The 20,813-nt window shown below is 42.5% G+C and overlaps 1 protein-coding gene across 8 annotated transcripts in view; it reads left to right on the forward strand.

The window, feature by feature from the left end:
• The window catches only part of LOC117409822 (dynamin-2), a 66,169-nt gene that overhangs the window by 34,692 nt on the left and 10,664 nt on the right, over nt 1-20,813 (forward strand). For 4 of the 8 annotated variants that reach the window (XM_059006977.1, XM_059006974.1, XM_059006970.1 and 1 more), the window contains exons 14-20: nt 5,012-5,041; nt 8,670-8,783; nt 12,145-12,254; nt 15,658-15,769; nt 16,112-16,276; nt 16,570-16,796; nt 16,895-17,137. In XM_059006977.1, coding sequence (XP_058862960.1) covers nt 5,012-5,041; nt 8,670-8,783; nt 12,145-12,254; nt 15,658-15,769; nt 16,112-16,276; nt 16,570-16,796; nt 16,895-17,137 — 1,001 coding nt within the window. Of the gene's footprint in view, nt 1-2,371; nt 2,384-5,011; nt 5,042-8,669; nt 8,784-12,144; nt 12,255-15,657; nt 15,770-16,111; nt 16,277-16,569; nt 16,797-16,894; nt 17,138-20,813 lie in introns of all 8 variants that reach the window. The other 4 variants (XM_059006972.1, XM_059006973.1, XM_059006975.1 and 1 more) reach the window with 2 other exon arrangements.

Genomic DNA, 20,813 nt, shown 5'->3' on the forward strand with positions numbered 1-20,813 from the left:
TTAATGCTGCAGTGTTTGCAGATTGACTCTTTGCAGATTCATTTTTAGTGCAATTTTGAACTGTTGGAATGCTAGTGCAAATGCACTGAGTTGATTCATTTTCTTCGATAGTGGCTACTTTATTAGGAAGTTAGGTCGTGTCTATTCAGCCTAGAGCAGAGAGGAATTAGGAGTGACTTGATTCAAGTCTTTAAAATCTTAAAAGGAGTAGACAAAGTTAACCCTAGGCAATACTTTAAGCACAGCGCAGCACAGAAACCAGGACCATAGGACCCAGCTGGAAATGAAGATAGACTTAGGACAGAGGGAAGGAGACACTTCTTCACACAGAGAGTGATGAGGGGATGGAATGGGTTACCTAGTCATGTTGCTGAAGGAGACTCTTCTTCACACAGAGAGTGGGGAGGGGATGGAATGGGTTACCTAGTCATGTTGATGAAGGAGACTCTTCTTCACACAGAGAGTGGGGAGGGGATGGAATGGGTTGCCTAATCATGTTGCTGAAGGAGACTCTTCTTCACACAGAGAGTGGGGAGGGGATGGAATGGGTTACCTAGTCATGTTGCTGAAGGAGACTCTTCTTCACACAGAGAGTGGGGAGGGGATGGAATGGGTTACCTAGTCATGTTGCTGAAGGAGACTCTTCACACAGAGAGTGGGGAGGGGATGGAATGGGTTACCTAGTCATGTTGCTGAAGGAGACTCTTCTTCACACAGAGAGTGATGAGGGGATGGAATGGTTTATCTAGTCATGTTGCTGAAGGAGACTCTTCTTCACACAGAGAGTGGGGAGAGGATGGAATGGGTTACCTAGTCATGTTGCTGAAGGAGACTCTTCACACAGAGAGTGGGGAGGGGATGGAATGGGTTATCTAGTCATGTTGCTGAAGGAGACTCTTCTTCACACAGAGAGTGGTGAGGGGATGGAATGGGTTACCTAGTCATGTTGCTGAAGGAGACTCTTCTTCACACAGAGAGTGGGGAGGGGATGGAATGGGTTACCTAGTCATGTTGCTGAAGGAGACTCTTCACACAGAGAGTGGGGAGGGGATGGAATGGGTTATCTAGTCATGTTGCTGAAGGAGACTCTTCACACAGAGAGTGGGGAGGGGATGGAATGGTTGCTGAAGGAGACTCTTCTTCACACAGAGAGTGGTGAGGGGATGGAATGGGTTACCTAGTCATGTTGCTGAAGGAGACTCTTCTTCACACAGAGAGTGATGAGGGGATGGAATGGTTTATCTAGTCATGTTGCTGAAGGAGACTCTTCTTCACACAGAGAGTGGGGAGAGGATGGAATGGGTTACCTAGTCATGTTGCTGAAGGAGACTCTTCACACAGAGAGTGGGGAGGGGATGGAATGGTTTATCTAGTCATGTTGCTGAAGGAGACTCTTCTTCACACAGAGAGTGGTGAGGGGATGGAATGGGTTACCTAGTCATGTTGCTGAAGGAGACTCTTCTTCACACAGAGAGTGGGGAGGGGATGGAATGGGTTACCTAGTCATGTTGCTGAAGGAGACTCTTCTTCACACAGAGAGTGGTGAGGGGATGGAATGGGTTACCTAGTCATGTTGCTGAAGGAGACTCTTCTTCACACAGAGAGTGGGGAGGGGATGGAATGGGTTACCTAGTCGTGTTGCTGAAGGAGACTCTTCTTCACACAGAGAGTGGGGAGGGGATGGAATGGGTTACCTAGTCATGTTGCTGAAGGAGAATCTTCACACAGAGAGTGGTGAGGGGATGGAATGGGTTACCTAGTCATGTTGCTGAAGGAGACTCTTCACACAGAGAGTGGGGAGGGGATGGAATGGGTTACCTAGTCATGTTGTTGAAGGAGACTCTTCTTCACACAGAGAGTGGGGAGGGGATGGAATGGGTTACCTAGTCATGTTGTTGAGGCAGAATCACTTGGGTCTTTTGACTTGACAAAGTTTTGAGATCAGTCAGCTGTTAAAAACTACTCTGGGGTTTTTGATGCCACTGTATGCATTCACAAATGCTTGATCCAATAACAGCAGCACGTGTTATTAAATTACTCCCCTCCAATGCTGCATGAAGAATAATGTTGAGTAACTTTTTTAAAAAAAAGTTTGTTTTGCATGTTTTCTCTTTCGATGAAAGCTTGTATTAATATAACCACGTTGCTTCAGACGTGAGCAGTGCTCCTTTAAGAGGACGCGTTAACAATGTGAAGATGATCTAATTGCATGTCATTCTTTTTGTTTTCTGTTTCCGACTCCTCCTAATTTTGGGCATGCCTCCTTCCTTTCCACTTCCTGTGCTCCTGTTTTTTTTTTTCTTCTACCTCGCTTGCCCGCTCTCTCTCGTTTCCGTAACTTTACTCTCAATGCAACCACTCCGAAACAAAGGGTGAGATCCTGGTAAGTACATGGGAAGCGATCACGTGGAGAGAAACTAGGACTGGGTGATAAGGATGTTCAGGCAAGGGCTGGTACGTGGGAGAATGGCAGTGAAGGCAAGCTGGGAGGCACATCGCTTTGCAACTGATTTTTTAAACGTACTGCAACACAGCTAGCGGGATACACACACACTTTGACCTGAGATGACATTTTAAATATGGTCCCGCTAAATTAATATCATTATGAGTACCCGCCCCCCCACCCCAATTGGTGGTTTTATTGAGTTTAACATCTAATCTAATTTTAACAAAAGCTAAAGAAACCATCTTATGATAATCGGTAGCCTAAAATGAGTCGTTCTTCTTGCGCTCAGTTATAGAATTGCTGCAAGTCTGTATCCAGGTGCACCGTTCAGGAGCTGCTCTTCAGTTCTGTTTGTCTGTAACACAGGCTAAATTACAGTCACTTCATGAAAAACAATGCATTTCACATTTTTCATCCCTGTAGCGTAAACCACTTTCATAGAGGGTAGCCCTGCCTCAATCCTGTAATGACAATGTATTAACAAGTTGAATCAATCATTTGAAATTGAAATCCAAGTTATGTATCCCTAACTTCTCCGAACGCCCCCCCCCCCCCCCCAGTGTCTCATCGTGGTACTCCCTGCTTTCAGTGCTGCCCCCCTCTTACCAGTGCCAGCCCTTCAGTCCTTATTGCCCATCTCTAGGTGTCTGTTTTGGTTTGCCTTGGGGAGAGGTCCTTTTAGAGGAGGGTGGGGCAGACTCCTCATGAGTGGTGGCAGGAAATCACAAACAGGAGAGATCAAACTGATTTTTGTAATTGATTTTAATTTGAATTGCATTTTTTTTGTTGTTGCTTGGATTAAATTTGGTTGGATTTAGTTAACGTTGTTCGCCGGTATTTTTTCTATAAAGATTGATTTCTTCCGTTCTAAAATGTGTTTAGAGATTTGATAAGGATATGTATTTTTTTACATGTTATGACAAACCTTGATGAATTAAGCCTGGTAAACAAAACAGCTTTGTATAAATCACAAAAATAAAGCCTCTCTCATGCCTATTGTAAGTTTTTCACAGCTCAGATCGTTCCGTTCACGCGATGACGTCCGTGCTGGAGTTTTGACAAACTGAATTTCTTGTGTGTTGTATTATTCTCTGCTTTGCCCCTGTGGTGTGCAGTTTTCATTACTGGATGGTTTTGAAAATTAGAGCGCTCAGTTTAATATTGTCTTTCCCGGGATTAAACTCATTTTCAATTGCAAATATTTAAATCAAAATGGTTTGTACATACCTGAAAATGTTGACCCATTACCGATTTTGAACCGTGAATGATATATTTCTATATCCCAACCTGTCCGTTTGGAGTCTGTGTGCTCTCTCTCTCTCTCTCTCTCGTTGGTTGTTTTCGTGGATGTTTGCTTCTGAGGATCGCCTTTGCTATCTGGCGTCTGGTGAATTAGTGATCAGGGAAATGAGAGATTGATATGGTTTCTGGTTTTGCTAGTTTGGTTTTAATACTGTTGATTTGTGTTCGTATCTTTGGTTTAGGGATACAGGAACAATTATACACTAACGGTGAAAGGCCAGTGAAAAGACACTGAAGAATATGTTTTTACTGTGTTCCTATTAATGGCAATGCAACGTTCTTTCAGTGTGAGGGTCCTGTATTCAGTATTAAGGCTAGCGGTCCTGAGTGAAGTACAGCTAGTTTATTTATTTTATTTAGTCTAGTTGACAAACCTTCCAAAAAAGCTCAATGGCTTGTATATATTAATACACAGCTTTACATTATATAAATATGTGCGATTTAACAAGCATAGAAATGCTGTGATTGCCGCTTAATGTTCAATATGTGTTATTGTATAGTTTAGCATATTGTAGAATAGATTAAAATCTAGTTTATGAAGAACAGAGCTTTAATAGATGGTGGACGTCCCTAAATGTTGTAATCAGCATGTATTAACGACATTGGTCGCCAATTAAAATTGGTAATTGAAAAATAGCTAAATTGAAAAAAAGACCTAAATTATTGACTCAGTTAATCCAAATTATATAACTACCTCTGTTGCAAATAGATCTGTCTGTTCACACTGAAAATACATTTATCAGTTAGATCGACAGTTCTGGTTACACTTTAAACAAAAGCCACAAATCCCTGTGAGTTTCACTACATCAGCTGCTGTTCCGATGCTTCTCAACTTGAAATTGTAATGTTTTTTATGGACTAGAAAAATCATTACAAAATAACAAAGGATTTGTTATTCAGGTCCTGCTTTGCAATGCTTTGAAACTCTATTCAATTCTTCTGAGTCTGCAGCCATTATTTTAAAGTGATACAGACTACGCTTTAGTTTTATTTATGGATGTGTTGTTTTTGAGGTTAATTGCTCTTTATTAAGGATATCGATCTTCTCCAGCCATTAACATAAAATGATCATTTTCTTCGTTTTAAATCTAGTTTTAGATTAAAGGGTGGTCTCTCGCTTGTTTCTATCTTCTCTTTTTTTTTCCAAAATTTTTTTTCTTGACTCACTTCTCCAATGAATCAACCTTCTGAACTTTCCAAGCATCATAATTTTATTTTATTTAAAAAAAAAATGATGATTGATTTAATTTTTAATATTTCCAGAGCTCGGGCCTTTCCCACTCAAGGCAAACTGTATGAGTTAAGTTTCTTTAGTCTTAGCTGTTCGCTTCTGTGCAGCATTGTGTACCTGTCAGAGGAAAGCCAGGGTTATCCTAGAACTAGCGTCAATGCAGCTGGAATTGACTGAACTGCCCCACAGCGGCTCCCCTGGTAAAGGCACGGCCGCGTGGTTTGCAAAGGGAGCGCAGGTTCCTGGCTGTGTAGAGTCGCTGGGGATTCCACAGGGAGCGTCGCAATGGGTCTGGCCCTCCTGCGGGTTTCTCATCGCGCTACCGGCCAGGCACCCATTGACCTCAGAGCAGACGTCTTCGGGGCTGGCCTTTGTCCTCCAGGGGGCGGTAGAGTCCCTGGATGTGGAAGAGGAAGCTGGCTCGGTCGTGGGATCGGAGGACGCTCGCTGAACCTTCAGCTCTCCTGAGCAGCTGTGTGGGGGATTGCTAAGGCGAGGGAACGTAGTTGGAATTTTCTAAATTTGGGGAAAAAGTCATAGGGAAAATTAAATTAAGAAAAATTTAAATGCATGCAAATTTAGAGTTGAGACTTTATCTCTGAATTTACTGTCAGACTCTATGAAATGGTAACCCTGGCAACAGTACTCTGGACTAAAACCAAACACCGCGCCTCTTAACACGCCCCCCAGTGTCACTGACTGCAGAGGACTGTCTGCACTGCCAGCCAGCCAGCAGCTTCTTACTAACCTGGAGAGTCTTAAAACAGCTTCCTGTGCTCCACTAAACCTAACAGTGTGAACTAACCCAGAGTGCAGCCTTGCAGAGTGCCAGACCCGTACTTGTGCTTGTGTGAGATTAGCGTCGACGTCTGTGCTCTGGCATTCGAGTCTCTGAATTTATAGAGCTGGAGACTTCACCTTAGAGTACACGGAGGTAGCAAAATAATTTCACTAAATCTAACATGTATTACCTCTTAGATGTCACATTCTCCTGTGTTAAAAGAGCTTGGGCTGTATTTTCAAAGCATTTACTCCAGTCTTTCATCGGCACCTGTTTTTTTTTTTTTTGGCTGGAGAAAAAAGAACATATCGAAACATTGGGCAGCTGGCTCTTTGAGCTAAAATATATAATATATTTATATATATATTTATTGTTATTATTATTTATTTATTTATTTATTTATTTATTTATTTATTTATTTATTTCTTAGCAGACGTCCTTATCCAGGGCGACTTACAGTTACAGTTTTGTTAGCACCGTGGAATTTAAATAAATTAGTCTGACAAATGATCCAGTGTTGATTATGAGGAAATGATTAGCATTATTCTTCATGGTAAACATCCATTGAATCCAGGCTAATGCGCTTTCATAGCAACATGTGCCAAACAAGGACGTTTTCTTGATGACAAAAAACAATTGCTTTTACGTTAAAGACCCTGTGTAATGTTTGCATCTGTGAAGCAACACACTGAAGACTGGAGAGATTTAATGATAGCGTTCACCTTAAAAAAACAGATGAAAAAAATTAAAATGAGCCAAATTGCACTAAAAAATTCTAATAATTACAAGGCCAGACATTTCTGTTCGATGTTACGGTAAAGGTGAAACTGCTTCCATTTTTGGCTGTCCCTTGTAGACAAAATTCCCCTCGGGTAGACCCTCGACCTTTGCTTGAAGTCAATTTAAAAATTACAAGACTGCTGTGTGTGTAACAGCATTATCATATTAAACAAATGTGTTTAGGTTTGTGCTAAATATTTGGGTCTACAGCCCTACATTCCTTGGCAGAAACAATATGTTTTGAACAATAAATACCAAAGCAGTTATTTATTTTGTAGTGTTTCTGTGCCAGTGTTTTCTTCCAGAACCACATTATAGCTCTCCAAATTGCCAGAAAACTTTTGATAAATTACAAATTCCTAGAATCTCTGCCCAAATACAGCTTCACCCATCATGAGAAAGCTGTATGCTGCTGATGTATTGTTCTTTACAGCAGTCCATTTAGAAAAAATCTTAATATCGGACAAAAAACATTGAAACGCTTGCCACATGTAGCACACACTTTTGTGTCGTTGGGCAACGTGGCTGATTTTTAACGCGCCATGTGTTCTGGAATGTATAAAAGCTGCATATCGCTGTCACAAAGAGAGGTATTTTTTGTTGTCGGAGCTTACAATAGCTTACAAACTTTATAAATGGGTAATTGTATGTAAAAATAATGTGTAAAAAAATAATGTAATTGTATGTAAAAATAATGTGATATCTTGTAACAACTGTAAGTCGCCCTGGGTAAGGGCGTCTGCTAAGAAATAAATAATAAATAAATAATAATAATATTTCACAAAGAAGGCAGTTAAAATGCTGGCCATTTTCCCCCCTCGATGAAACTTGAAAAAAGACGAAATGACAATCGCTTCAAATCCGTGACCTACACCCTGCACCCTATTGACAGTGTTATGGCAGGTGTTTATTTAATTTGTTTTATGGACAAAAGCGTGTCATTTCCTGCCTGTATATTTAGCTGAAGCAGCTGCTGGCATTTGATTTTACTGCCTGAATCCCTTGATAACAAAAAGATTTATTAAAAGATTTTGAAAACTAGCAAAAAGAAATAAACTCGATCAGTCGTTCAGAGTAGCTTCATGTTAGTGTTATGATAAATGATGATAGTCCCCGGGCTTCACTTTGTACAAACCAGGGTCCTGTGGGACGGGGTTAACCCATTAACTCCCAAATTCAATCATACAGAAGCTGGATTTATTTGTCATTTGATACAATACATTTAGACTTGTGGTTAACAAAATCCGAGTAAGTTATAACAATGTAGTTCAAGAGAAGATTAATGTTCCTCAAATGGGGACAATGACACTGAATGGGTCAAGGAAAGATTCCCAGATCAGGGCTTCGGAATGTGAAATCCGAAATCCAATGAAGTGTATTTCATTTCCCAATCAAGACATGCAATTCAAAAAGGGGAGTGAAAAACAATTACTGCTGTTTTTACTTGAAATCGGCAAATGCTTTTTTTTTTTTTTTTAATTCAATTAATTAATTTAATTCACACAGAAATTGTAAATATTTGAAAACAAAAATCGGATTCTAATACAGCTTCATAAAAATTTCTTGTGATTTTTTTTTAAAGTGCTAATAAATATTGCTGTTGAAAATCAATTCAATCCATGCATGGGACACAATATTTGCTTCTGAGCTACAGAATACCACGTGATTAACGTGGTTTCTTTGCCTGGATGAGTGGGGATTTGAAGACGGCGTCCCTCTCCACTGACGTGTCTCCCTCTCTCTCTCTCCCTCTCTCTCTCCCTCTCTCTCTCTCCCTCTCTCTCTCTCTCTCCCTCTCTCTCTCCCTCTCTCCCTGTCTCTCTCTCTCTCTCTCTCTCTCTCCCTCCCTCCCTCTCTCCCTCCTCTCCCTCCTCTCTCTCCCTCTCTCTCTCTCTCCCTCTCCCTCTCTCTCTCTCCCTGTCTCTCTCTCTCTCCCTCCTCTCTCTCTCTCTCCCTCTCTCTCTCCCTCTCTCCCTGTCTCTCTCTCTCTCTCTCTCTCTCTCTCTCTCTCCCTCCCTCCCTCTCTCCCTCCTCTCCCTCCTCTCTCTCTCTCTCCCTCTCCCTCTCTCTCTCTCCCTGTCTCTCTCTCTCTCCCTCTCTCTCTCTCCCGCCTCTTTCCCACAACGCAGGTGATTCGACGCGGGTGGCTGACCATCAACAACATCAGCATCATGAAGGGGGGCTCTAAGGAGTACTGGTTCGTGCTGACCGCTGAGTCTCTGTCCTGGTACAAGGACGAGGAGGTGAGAGACCCGCTTTTACTCTCCTGTATGTCTCTGAGCGTTGGACGGTGTCCTCTAAACAAGCAGAGCGTGTGTTTCTAGTGCACAAGCTCCCCGAATCTGATGCACGCTCTCAGCTTGATTAGAGGCAGCCACTGGACACTTTACAAGTTATTACATATAAATCAACGGCCGCAGAGTCGGCATGTGATCTGCTTGCACAGAACCTAAACCTTTAAACGTTCCAGAATGCTTTGTCGTTGACATTCCGAGTGCCAGGTCCAATTGGGATGTGGATTTTATAATAATAAACTTTGTATGGCATGGATTTCAGCTGTGGGGGGGCGTTCGATTTCTGTTTTAATTCCCTGAACGTGGAGATTAAAAAGTGTTTTAAAATGGATAGCCACTAACTCAAAGCAAGAAACGCTTCATTAGTTTTTAAAAAACAGTAAACAGACTCCAGGGGTGTGTCGCAGTGTGCAGGTGGTAATACGAGAAGGATCACCATACACGAGTCCTGATGGGTTACTTGAAGAAGATAAAATGATCATTAAAAGACAAAAATGAGAGTATGGATTCATACCAGCTGTAAAACACTCTTCACTCAAGAGCAATTTGGTGAACTACAGTGAGCTGTGTCTTGAGTCATCGTGATATAAACGCATTACGATACAAGACAGATAAAGAAAGTATCGCGATTCACCCATATACAGTGTAATTGGAACAGATCGTGAATCTTAAATAAATCATTGACACCGTAGAGTTACTACTGCATACCCACGAAGGGCAGTGTCTATTTCACATGGATATTCCTGATTTAAACAAAACTCGAACCCTTTAAAGTGTGGTTCAAACTCTACACAAAAAAATCAGGTTGAAAATAAGTTTAATCATTGGCACATAACTAGCAAAGTCTGGTGAAATCCCGTTCAGTTTTATATTTAATAATTCATACATCTGCACATTTTTAATATCCATTTAGGACTCTCGCAAAGAAAGAACATGCAAGGCAGTTTTATATTACAGATTCTGAGAATCTAAACAAACCGGACCGCCAACACTGCGTTCAGTTGATGTTCATGCCACCACACTTGTGATCGTCTAAACAAAAAAACTAAAAAAAACTCCCTCGAGCTGCAACAGAAAGTCCTATAAAGAAGCTCCCTCCATCGCACTGCATCGCTATTGTGAGTCTTGTTAGTGGGGCGGTGTGGCTCGGTCTGGATGGGTGGAACACACCACAGTGTAAATGGATCTCCAGTGTAAATATTGAACAGGATTGTGACGTCTCTAAGAGACTTTATCAATCGGGACTGGAGTCCGCACCCCTAAGCAATATTGAAGGAGACTTCTGCTCGAGACGTTTCGTCATTGAATTGCAGTTTCGTTCTCTCCTGGTGCAGCAGCGTTGAGTGTGTGAAGTCCAGAGCTTCCTGTGTCTGTCTGTGTAGCTGCCTGTCCCTCCCAGCCTAACCAATGTGCAGACTACTGTACACCTGCAGCATCATGAACAGGTAGTCTGAACACTGGGCAGACAAGGGGGGGCAAAGGGGTCCTCCTCTTCTCTCCCTACAAAAAAAAACAACAGATCCGAAACTTCAATTCAGGGACAGGTGTCTTTTTCAAGGTCTTCAGACGCTGGTTGGAGATGGACTGCGTATACTGGGCTCCCCTCCTGATTTTGATGTGTGAATCGTCTCTTAATGGTCACACTAAGAGGGGTGGGTGTGTCCTGATTATCCACCAATGGGACAGGGAGCTTGTGGAGGTGGGAGGGGCTAGTTAGAATGGAAAAGAGAGGAAAATAAATACGCAGAAATAAATAATGTCAATGCAAGAGTGAAATAAAAATAAAAAGGATGAGAAGACGGGGGAGGATCGTAGCTAGTGTGAGCTCTTAAGTGGGACCTCTGGTGTAGCAGTTTTGTTAATTCCTAAGGAATAGCCCAATCAATAAGATACAGTGAATCTCAAACCATGCCAAGATTTAAAGACTGGCACCAATAAATTCAATATGCCTTAAGCAAAAGGCCCTCTCTAAAGCTGTTTCGTTGTCCCTTGACTGACGTTAATAGTAGAGCTGGTGGTCTGTTTTTGAAGGATATCCAGTTAGCAGCTGTAGTAAAGTAACTTTAACTGAGCTAATAATAATAATAATAATAATAATAATAATAATAATAATAATAATAAGCATTAAAAAAAAAAAAATGTAGATCTTTTATTTAACATCTATGTAATCAAAGAAACTACAACATGATATTGCAAAAGTCTACTGGAAGCCATAATAGTAGTACAGTATTTTATGTTGGATTTCAAAATGTCACATTTTTCAATTTTGGTCAGTTTTGCGTTAAGTATATGGAAAACTGCACAGCGGTGTGCGATTCAATATGTTAACGTCACATTATTCAGCAGGTTTCACTCGACTCTATGAAGCAGAATCAGTGAAACAAAATCTCCTCGACCACCCCTCCCCCTTCATTTTCAAACCAGCCTTGTGTTCTTTTTTTAAAAAAGCACAGATTTTTATTGGAGTCATTTTTTTTTTTTTAGAGAAGAAAAAGTTTCAGACAACTTACCAAGAAATACAATTCTGAAAGCGGCCACAGAAACTAGCGGCTCCTGGAATCCGACCTGTAAACTGTGTCTGGAGAGAGGGCTGTGCGAGTCCTGTCTGTTCAGCGACGTGGCAGGGCAGTTCAGATATCTTCTGTGGAAGAAATGCTCAACTTTTAGCTTACAGGAAACTGTGGTGGAGGGGGGGCGGGGGGGTGGGGTGGGGTTCTGCGCTATGGCCTTTGTGCTGGAGGATGACATCATTGTGTGTGTGTGTCTGCATCTGGAGTTTAGGCTCTGGCAAGTTTACATATATAAACACTTCCAGATGTTTCTTGTCCGTCTGAACACAAGCTGTGCCCAGACCCCACCCCCATCTCTGGCTGGGTGGTCTTTGAAAAGCCGCTTTTTCCATCCTCTGTTTTTCTGCGCTCTCATTGGTGGGAAGTGTCAACCACGCCCCCCTTTTCATCGGGAAACATCTTCCCATTGGCTCATAATGCACAGAGGGTGGGGCCAAGGCTATCTTTTGCGGGACATATTCCAGTTGTTATATCTACACATTTTTTTTTTTCGAGTGAAGATAATTGAGATGTTTTATTTGTAATTCAATACGTTAACGTCACGTTATTCATCAGGTTTCATTCGACTTTGTGAAGTAAAATGTGTTCATTGTGTCGGGTGATGCAAACCGTTTCTCCAGAGCTGTGCATGTGGGTGTTGCTGTGGTCAGCGCTGTGCTGTCCGGTCTTGTGTGATCCCAGCTGCTGGTGACCCTCCCAGCGTTAGTGACCCTGCTGTCTGTGTTTGTGTCACTCTCCAGGAGAAAGAGAAGAAGTACATGCTGCCGCTGGACAACCTGAAAATCCGAGACGTGGAGAAAGGGTTCATGTCAACGAAGCACATCTTCGCAATCTTTAACACTGAGCAGAGGTACAACGCAGTACAATACAATACAGTGCAGTACATCACAGTGCAATACATCACAATACATCACAATGCAATACATCACAATGCAATACATCACAATACATCACAGTGCAGTACATCACAATACAATGCAATACATCACAGTGCAATACATCACAATACATCACAGTGCAATACATCACAATACATCACAATGCAATACATCACAATACATCACAATGCAATACATCATAATACATCACAATGCAATACATCATAATACATCACAATGCAATACATCACAATACATCACAGTGCAATACATCACAATGCAATACATCACAATGCATCACAATGCAATACATCACAATGCAATACATCACAATACATCACAATGCAATACATCACAATGCAATGCAATACATCACAATGCAATACATCACAATACAATACAGTGCAGTACATCACAGTGCAATACATCACAATACATCACAGTGCAATACATCACAATACATCACAATGCAATACATCACAATACATCACAGTGCAATACATCACAATACATCACAGTGCAATACATCACAATGCAATACATCACAATACATCACAGTGCAGTACATCCCAATACAATACATCACAATACATCACAATGCAATACATCACAATGCAATACATCATAATGCAATACATCACAATGCAATACATCACAATACAATACATCACAATGCAATGCAATACATCACAATGCGATACATCACAATGCAATACATCACAATACAATACATCACAATGCAATGCAATACATCACAATGCGATACATCACAATGCATCACAATGCAATACATCACAATGCAATACATCACAATGCATCACAATGCAATGCATCACAATGCAATACATCACAATGCAATACATCACAATGCAATACATCACAATGCAATGCAATACATCACAATATATCACAGTGCAATACATCACAATGCAATACATCACAATACAATACATCACAATGCAATACATCACAATGCAATACATCACAATGCATCACAATGCAATACATCACAATGCAATACATCACAATACATCACAATGCAATACATCACAATGCAATACATCACAATGCATCACAATGCAATACATCACAATGCAATACATCGCAATGCATCACAATGCAATGCATCACAATGCAATACATCACAATACAATACATCACAATACAATACATCATAATGCAATACATCACAATACATCACAATGCAATACATCACAATTCATCACAATGCAATACATCACAATACAATGCAATACATCACAATGCAATGCAATACATCACAATACAATACATCACAATGCAATACATCATAATGCAATACATCACAATACAATACATCACAATACAATACATCACAGTGCAATACATCACAATGCAATACATCGCAATGCATCACAATACAATACATCACAGTGCAATACATCATAATGCAATGCATCACAATGCAATACATCACAGTGCAATACATCACAATGCAATGCAATACATCACAATACAATACATCACAATACAATACATCACAGTGCAATACATCATAATGCAATGCATCACAATGCAATACATCACAGTGCAATACATCACAATGCAATACATCACAATATATCACAGTGCAATACATCACAGTGCAATACATCACAATGCAATACATCATAATGCAATGCAATACATCACAATGCAATACATCATAATGCAATGCAATACATCACAATGCAATACATCACAATGCATCACAATGCAATACATCATAATACAATGCAATGCAATACATCACAATGCAATACATCACAATGCAATGCAATACATCACAATACAATACATCACAATGCATCACAATAGCAAATGTCTTTTTTTATATAGCGCCTTTCACGTCGTAGCATCCCAGAGCGCTCTGCAAAGTTACAAACAAAACAAAGAGATCTCATATATACCACACACTCCAGCTACAAGCAATTATATACAAGCACATTAAAAAAAAGACTTGAAAGAATCCAGCGTTTCAACCTGACTGATGTCAACCGGAATACAGGTCCGCTAACGAGACGCACAACAGCAGAAAAAGCTGATGATTCTTTGGAACAACTAAAAGCTGTGCACTTTGTGATCTCAGAGAACGAGTCGGGATATACAGAGTTGGGAGTTCTTGCAGGTAGGATGGCCTTACTCCAGACACTGCGTAAATATGCATACGTAACACTTCAGAATAAATACAGCAAACGTTTGCCTGATTGACGCGCTGCCTGTCACACTGCATTCAGGAACCTGGCAGCCGGTTCAGTTTGCTTCCTTCCAGTAAATGATTGAACACACACTGCACAGAGCTGCACGATTTCTTTAAAACGTCTTCATGAAAAAGACACCAGCTGCATCGAAGATCAGAATTATTTCTGCTGAAGATCCCTCTGTCCATGCAAGAAGGGGGCTGCTGTTATTTTTTTTAATTTATTGATATTTTGAGTTGGTTTGATAATTCACTGGTAGTAAAAATAGAATGTCTTTAAAAAGGTGGACAAAAAAGCATTGAAATATTCTACAATTTAGCATTTACTGTTTTTCAATTAAGCATTGAAATATTTAAGGAATGTTGGTTATATAATAACTAGAGAAAACGATCCATTTGGAACCCGACAGCTCTATTTTTGGACTGCTTTAATAAATATTATGTTTAATTGTGAAATATCGTGCTATTTTTAGACCGTGAAATAAATACAGCTCTAATAACCACTAATAATTTCATGTTCTAATATTCTATCAAAATGTTAAACCGATTCTTTGACTTTGAATTAGCTGCGGAAAAAGATGTTGTACCACATCACAGTAAAAACAAATCTCTCAGGGCTAATAAACCTGGTGTCTCGTCATCACCTATTAAAGAAAGCAGAGAAACGCTCTTCTCTGCAGTAGAATGTCATTTACGCATTGCTTACCTCCCATGATATTTGATACAGTCATGAATCAATTCTGTTGTATCGGGGGTGGTCAAAGTTAGCCCTTCCACTCCTGTCTTTTGTTCCAACCCTGGTCTAAATGTTTAACCAGTTAACCCCCCCCCATGTAAACCCTTCTCTCATTTCACCTGTAAAACCTGGAGTGGACTAGCCCTTCAGGACCGGGACTGATTGGACACCCCTGTGTTAAATGAACAAACACATGGTTTGCCACCGAATAAGCTTCAAGCCGCTTCAGATATTGAATTCATAAATGCACGGGAATTTTGAAGGGTTATTTTCTTTTGTAGCTGCGTCTCCAACAGTGGGGTTCCCGGTTTTATTTGAAAAGGCGCAGCGTTGTTTGTGAGCGGCGAGCGTTTCCTGCGATGTCGGGTGGGGGGGGGCTGTGTCTGCGTGTGTCTCTGACAGCCTCTCTGCTTGTCTTCAGGAATGTCTATAAAGACCTGCGACAGATTGAGCTGGCTTGCGATTCCCAGGAGGATGTGGACAGCTGGAAAGCTTCTTTCCTCAGAGCTGGGGTGTACCCTGAAAAAGACCAAGTAAGTGTCGCTGTCATTGATTCGTGAATTGAAAGGGCTTTGTCATTTAAAACCTTCGCTTCATCACACTTTGCTTTTACAAGGATATCCATATTCTAACTATATCACTCTACGGGGTCTATAGTAATTTATCTAGAGAGTGGCTGATCTTCAATAGCCTTTAAGCACAACGAGCTTCAGATGACACGTTCACATTTTTTTCTCTCTCAGCTTTTTTTTTTTTAAAAAGATGTTCTGATGACTGCCGTTGCTCAGAGAGTTTTCATTCTGTGTATCTATGACCTGTATGACTCTTCTGTAAAGCTCCGGTCACTTCTCACAGCCCTGTTTTGTGATTGGCAGGCAGAGAACGATGAGGCGGGCCCAGTCGACACCTTCTCAATGGACCCCCAGCTCGAGAGGCAGGTGGAGACCATCCGCAACCTGGTGGACTCCTACATCGGCATCGTCAACAAGTCCATCAGAGACCTCATGCCAAAAACCATCATGCACCTCATGATCAACAATGTGAGTGTCCTGCAGACTGCTAGAGCTCCTCCCCCCCCCCCCCCCCACACACCCAACCCCCAACCCATTCCAGATGGTCACCATGCTGAGGCGCTAGGGAGGCCACACTGGAGCCAGCATCGCCGCCAGTGTGAGTGCTGATGCACCAGGGAGGCCTTGAATAGGCTGATTCAATTCAGCCATCAATGTCCCAGTAAACCACGACCCCCGACAGGCGAATTAAAAACCGTAGACTCCCACCCCACCCCCGATGCCATCATTCAGTATCCTCCGTTTCTATTGGCCGCTTGCAGGCGAAGGACTTCATCCACTCGGAGCTCCTGGCGTACCTGTACTCCTCCGGGGATCAGACCAGCTTGATGGAGGAGTCCGTGGACCAGGCGCAGCGCAGAGATGACATGCTGCGCATGTACCACGCCCTGAAGGAGTCGCTGAAGATCATCGGTGACATCAGCACCACCACCGTGTCCGTGCCGGCCCCCCCGCCCGTCGATGACACGTGGATGCAGAAAGACCCCAGGTCAGCCCCCTGCTTCGTTTCAAATAAGGGTTTTTATAGCACACAGCTTTGTTGACAGCTCACGTATACAAATGATAAATTGCATATTTGTATTGCAGCCCGAACCTTCAGCACAGACCTGCAGGGGGCGTTCCGCCACCCAGCCGGCCCCCAGCAGTGAGGGGACCCACCCCCGGCCCCCCCCTCATCCCCACCCCTGCCTTTGGGGCTCCTCCAATCCCCTCGAGGCCTGGCCCCCAGCCCGCCTACGGCTCGGCCAGTCAGGACCCGTTCAGCGCCCCGCCTCAGATCCCCTCCCGGCCGGCGCGTATCCCTCCCGGCGTGCCCCCCGGTGTCCCCAGGTAAGACGGGCGTTCAGCGGGAGACCAGTGGTCTTTAGTGGCTGCAGCTGAACACAATCCCATTCATCTGACCTGTTCTGATCTGAAAAGGAGTCGACCCAAGTTAACGCTAGCACAGAAAAACCAGGACCAGAGGACACTGTGGGGAAATGAAGTGGACTTAGGACAGAGGGAAGGAGACACTTCATACACAGAGAGTGGTGAGGGGATGGAATGGGTTACCTAGTCATGTTGCTGAAGGAGACTCTTCTTCACACAGAGAGTGGGGAGGGGATGGAATGGGTTACCTAGTCATGTTGCTGAAGGAGACTCTTCTTCACACAGAGAGTGGTGAGGGGATGGAATGGGTTACCTAGTCATGTTGCTGAAGGAGACTCTTCTTCACACAGAGAGTGGGGAGGGGATGGAATGGGTTACCTAGTCATGTTGCTGAAGGAGACTCTTCTTCACACAGAGAGTGGGGAGGGGATGGAATGGGTTACCTAGTCATGTTGCTGAAGGAGACTCTTCTTCACACAGAGAGTGGTGAGGGGATGGGATGGGTTACCTAGTCATGTTGTTGAAGGAGACTCTTCACACAGAGAGTGGTGAGGGGATGGAGTGGGTTACCTAGTCATGTTGTTGATGCTGAATCACTGGGATCCTTTAAGATCCGACTTGACAAAGTTTCGAGATCAGTCAGCTGTTAGGAACCGGACGAGCGCTGATTTGAGTGAATGGCCTCCTCTCAATACAGTTTCTTATGTTCTTCATATAACAACTTACAATCTAGAGGAGGCTGTCTGTGTGAAGAAGTGTCTCCTTCCCTTTGTCCGGAGTCTATCCCTGCTTAACCGAGCCCTGTCCTCCGCTCCTGGTTTCTGTGCTGCATTTAAAATATCGACTAGATATTCAATCATGCCCCCTCCCCAATTATTATTTCAGTCCGAAGCTAAATATATTAATTTCTTTAAGCCCTGCAATTAGACTGGTCTCAGAGACCTGTCCTGTACTTCCATTCACAGCACAGGTCCAAACAACGTGCAGTTTTGCAAACCCATATTTTCATTTCAAAACACCTGGTACTGCGCAGGGTTAAAGAAATGTGTGTGTTTTTAAACCTCAGCTAGTATCACACTTCCGAAGTCTCCTCCAGGGCTCTCCTTCCTGTCACTAACCAACCAGCTGCTTCCCCTAACAACTGACATGCTTTGCAGCTTAGCATGACCCCGCGGACTGGGGAAATGACCTGGGAAGTGAAACAGCTACTCCCTGAAAGCAAGTAGTGCAAACTGAGAACTTTCTTTAACCTCGTGGAGTACCAGTTTTTTTTTTTTTTAATGAAAATCCAATGTTTGGTATAACGATTTCAAAACCACGCATTTGAAACCTGTGCCGTGAAGTGCACGGGTTCAGATTTCTGAAATGATTCTGTAAGCTGCAGCCACTTTTGATATTCCAGTAATGGGGCTGGGGGGGTAGACATTGTGTGTTGATATTTCGAAGCGTTTTGCATCTAACTGCGTACTGTGTGGGACCTGCTTCAGTTTCTCAATGTGGATAACAATTTGATGGCTGTTTTTACGTCTGGGGGTGTCTGCCACAGATTTGTAGCCTGTGCTGAGACCAGTTCTGAAGCTGCCTGGTCTCAAACATATATAGTGAGGCTGTCCTGGAAGACTTTCAATGCACTTTCTATCAGGGGGTGGGATGATTCCTGATGAATCGTGATACTGTCATTACACGCTGTATCGCGATAGAGGTACGTATCGTGACACCAGACCAAAAACACAGCAGAGCTCATTGTAGTTCACTTAGGGGCTTTGTAGGGGGTTCTGTAGTTGGTATGGGTGCACACCCTCCCTGTCTCGTTTTCAATTTGGACTCCAACATCATTAAAAGGTCTTTTTGATCTTATTATGCAGCAAACTAGCACCCAATCAGAACCATCGCATGTATCGCGATACACATTTTATCCTGACCTGTATATCGCAGTACGTGTCTCATGGCGTGACATTACTGTATCGTTCCAGCCTGACTTTCAGTAACTTATTTCACCTTTTTAGGCTCATTATCGTTTATTGAAGACCTTCAATAAAGTTAAAAACCCTCAGTTGTCCCAATACAATTTTTAAATAATAAAAAGTAACAAAATGATTCCAGTAAATCTGATTTTATATATTACCACGAATTTGCAGAGCTCGCATTTTCCTATGTGAAAGACGCACACGTTATGTTAAATGTGTATTTGATTATTAATTTTTTTAATGGAATTTTTAATTGCGATTTTTTTTGCGCTTCCTGTTGAAGGAAATGATGGCCGTATATATATTGGGTAAAATGTCCTGGCATCATTCCTTTAGCTCCCTGTACGTTGCTCACAGTCAGACCGCTGCTCTCTGTTTTAAATATACCAGAGATCTGCCTAATGCGTTGTGCTTGCCCTGGGGGGTGTACTAACAGCCCAGCGCCTCGTTGTTGCAGGCAGCTCTTGCAGCCTCACAGGCACAGCGCACTCACACAGAAGGCTGTGGGCTTGATCCTCAGCACGGGGTAAATAACAGTCTGTTGAGCAGAGCAGTTTGCTCATTGCAAACCCTTGTTTTGTATGTGCATGCTTCTGCAAGCGCGTTCTTGTGAAGTTTGCATGCGTCGTGGTGTGTGTTGCTTTTGCCTGCTGTTGGATCCCTTCTCAGAGTTCACCCTGGTATTGTTCCAGACCCTATGTTTTTATCACAGTGTAGTTTGCCATGTTTTTTTTAATATGCTTTACCATGCGGCTCTGCGATTTGCAATGCTTACCTGCGCTTCGCTGTGTTAAACCTTTCTTTTTATAAAGACACCATAGGGTTGTTGTTGATAACTGTGCGTATCCGTGGGTTTATCAATGTGTGTGATTCACGCTTGGTTTTTTGTCTGCGTTGCGTGTGTACGCTGGGCTCCTGTTTTGCTTTTGGTTTTGAGTCCCTGTCTGATTGGATGGTTTGAGTCCCTGTCTGATTGGATGGTTTGAGTCCCTGTTTGATTTGGATGGTTTGAGTCCCTGCCTGATTGGATGGTTTGAATCCCTGCCTGATTTGGATGGTTTGAGTCCCTGTCTGATTGGATGGTTTGAGTCTCTGTCTGATTGGATGGTTTGAGTCCCTGCCTGATTGGATGGTTTGAGTCCCTGCCTGTTTGGATGGTTTGAGTCCCTGTCTGATTGGATGGTTTGAGTCCCTGTCTGATTGGATGGTTTGAGTCCCTGTCTGATTGGATGGTTTGAGTCCCTGTCTGATTGGATGGTTTGAGTCCCTGCCTGATTGGATGGTTTGAGTCCCTGCCTGATTGGATGGTTTGAGTCCCTGTCTGATTGGATGGTTTGAGTCCCTGCCTGTTTGGATGGTTTGAGTCCCTGTCTGATTGGATGGTTTAAGGTCTGCTGGTTTGAGGATACAGCCAGGATGTGTTAGGGTTAGTTGCTCTGCGGGAGGGTTGGATAATGGCATTTTAAATGATTGAATATCCACTAAAGGTGATTCTTTATCACTTTCTCCCTCGTTTTAGTAGTTCTTCCTCTCTCACACAAACTTTTGAGCTTTGAAACAGACTTTAAAGTCCTAAGTGTAAAAAGTTGTCAGGATGTTAACAATGAAAAGAAAAACGACAGGTCCGTTATTTAAACAGCTGCAGCAACACATAATTAATGCGATGGTTT

This window comes from Acipenser ruthenus, chromosome 34, assembly GCF_902713425.1.
Source record: "Acipenser ruthenus chromosome 34, fAciRut3.2 maternal haplotype, whole genome shotgun sequence".
Lineage (NCBI taxonomy): Eukaryota > Metazoa > Chordata > Actinopteri > Acipenseriformes > Acipenseridae > Acipenser > Acipenser ruthenus.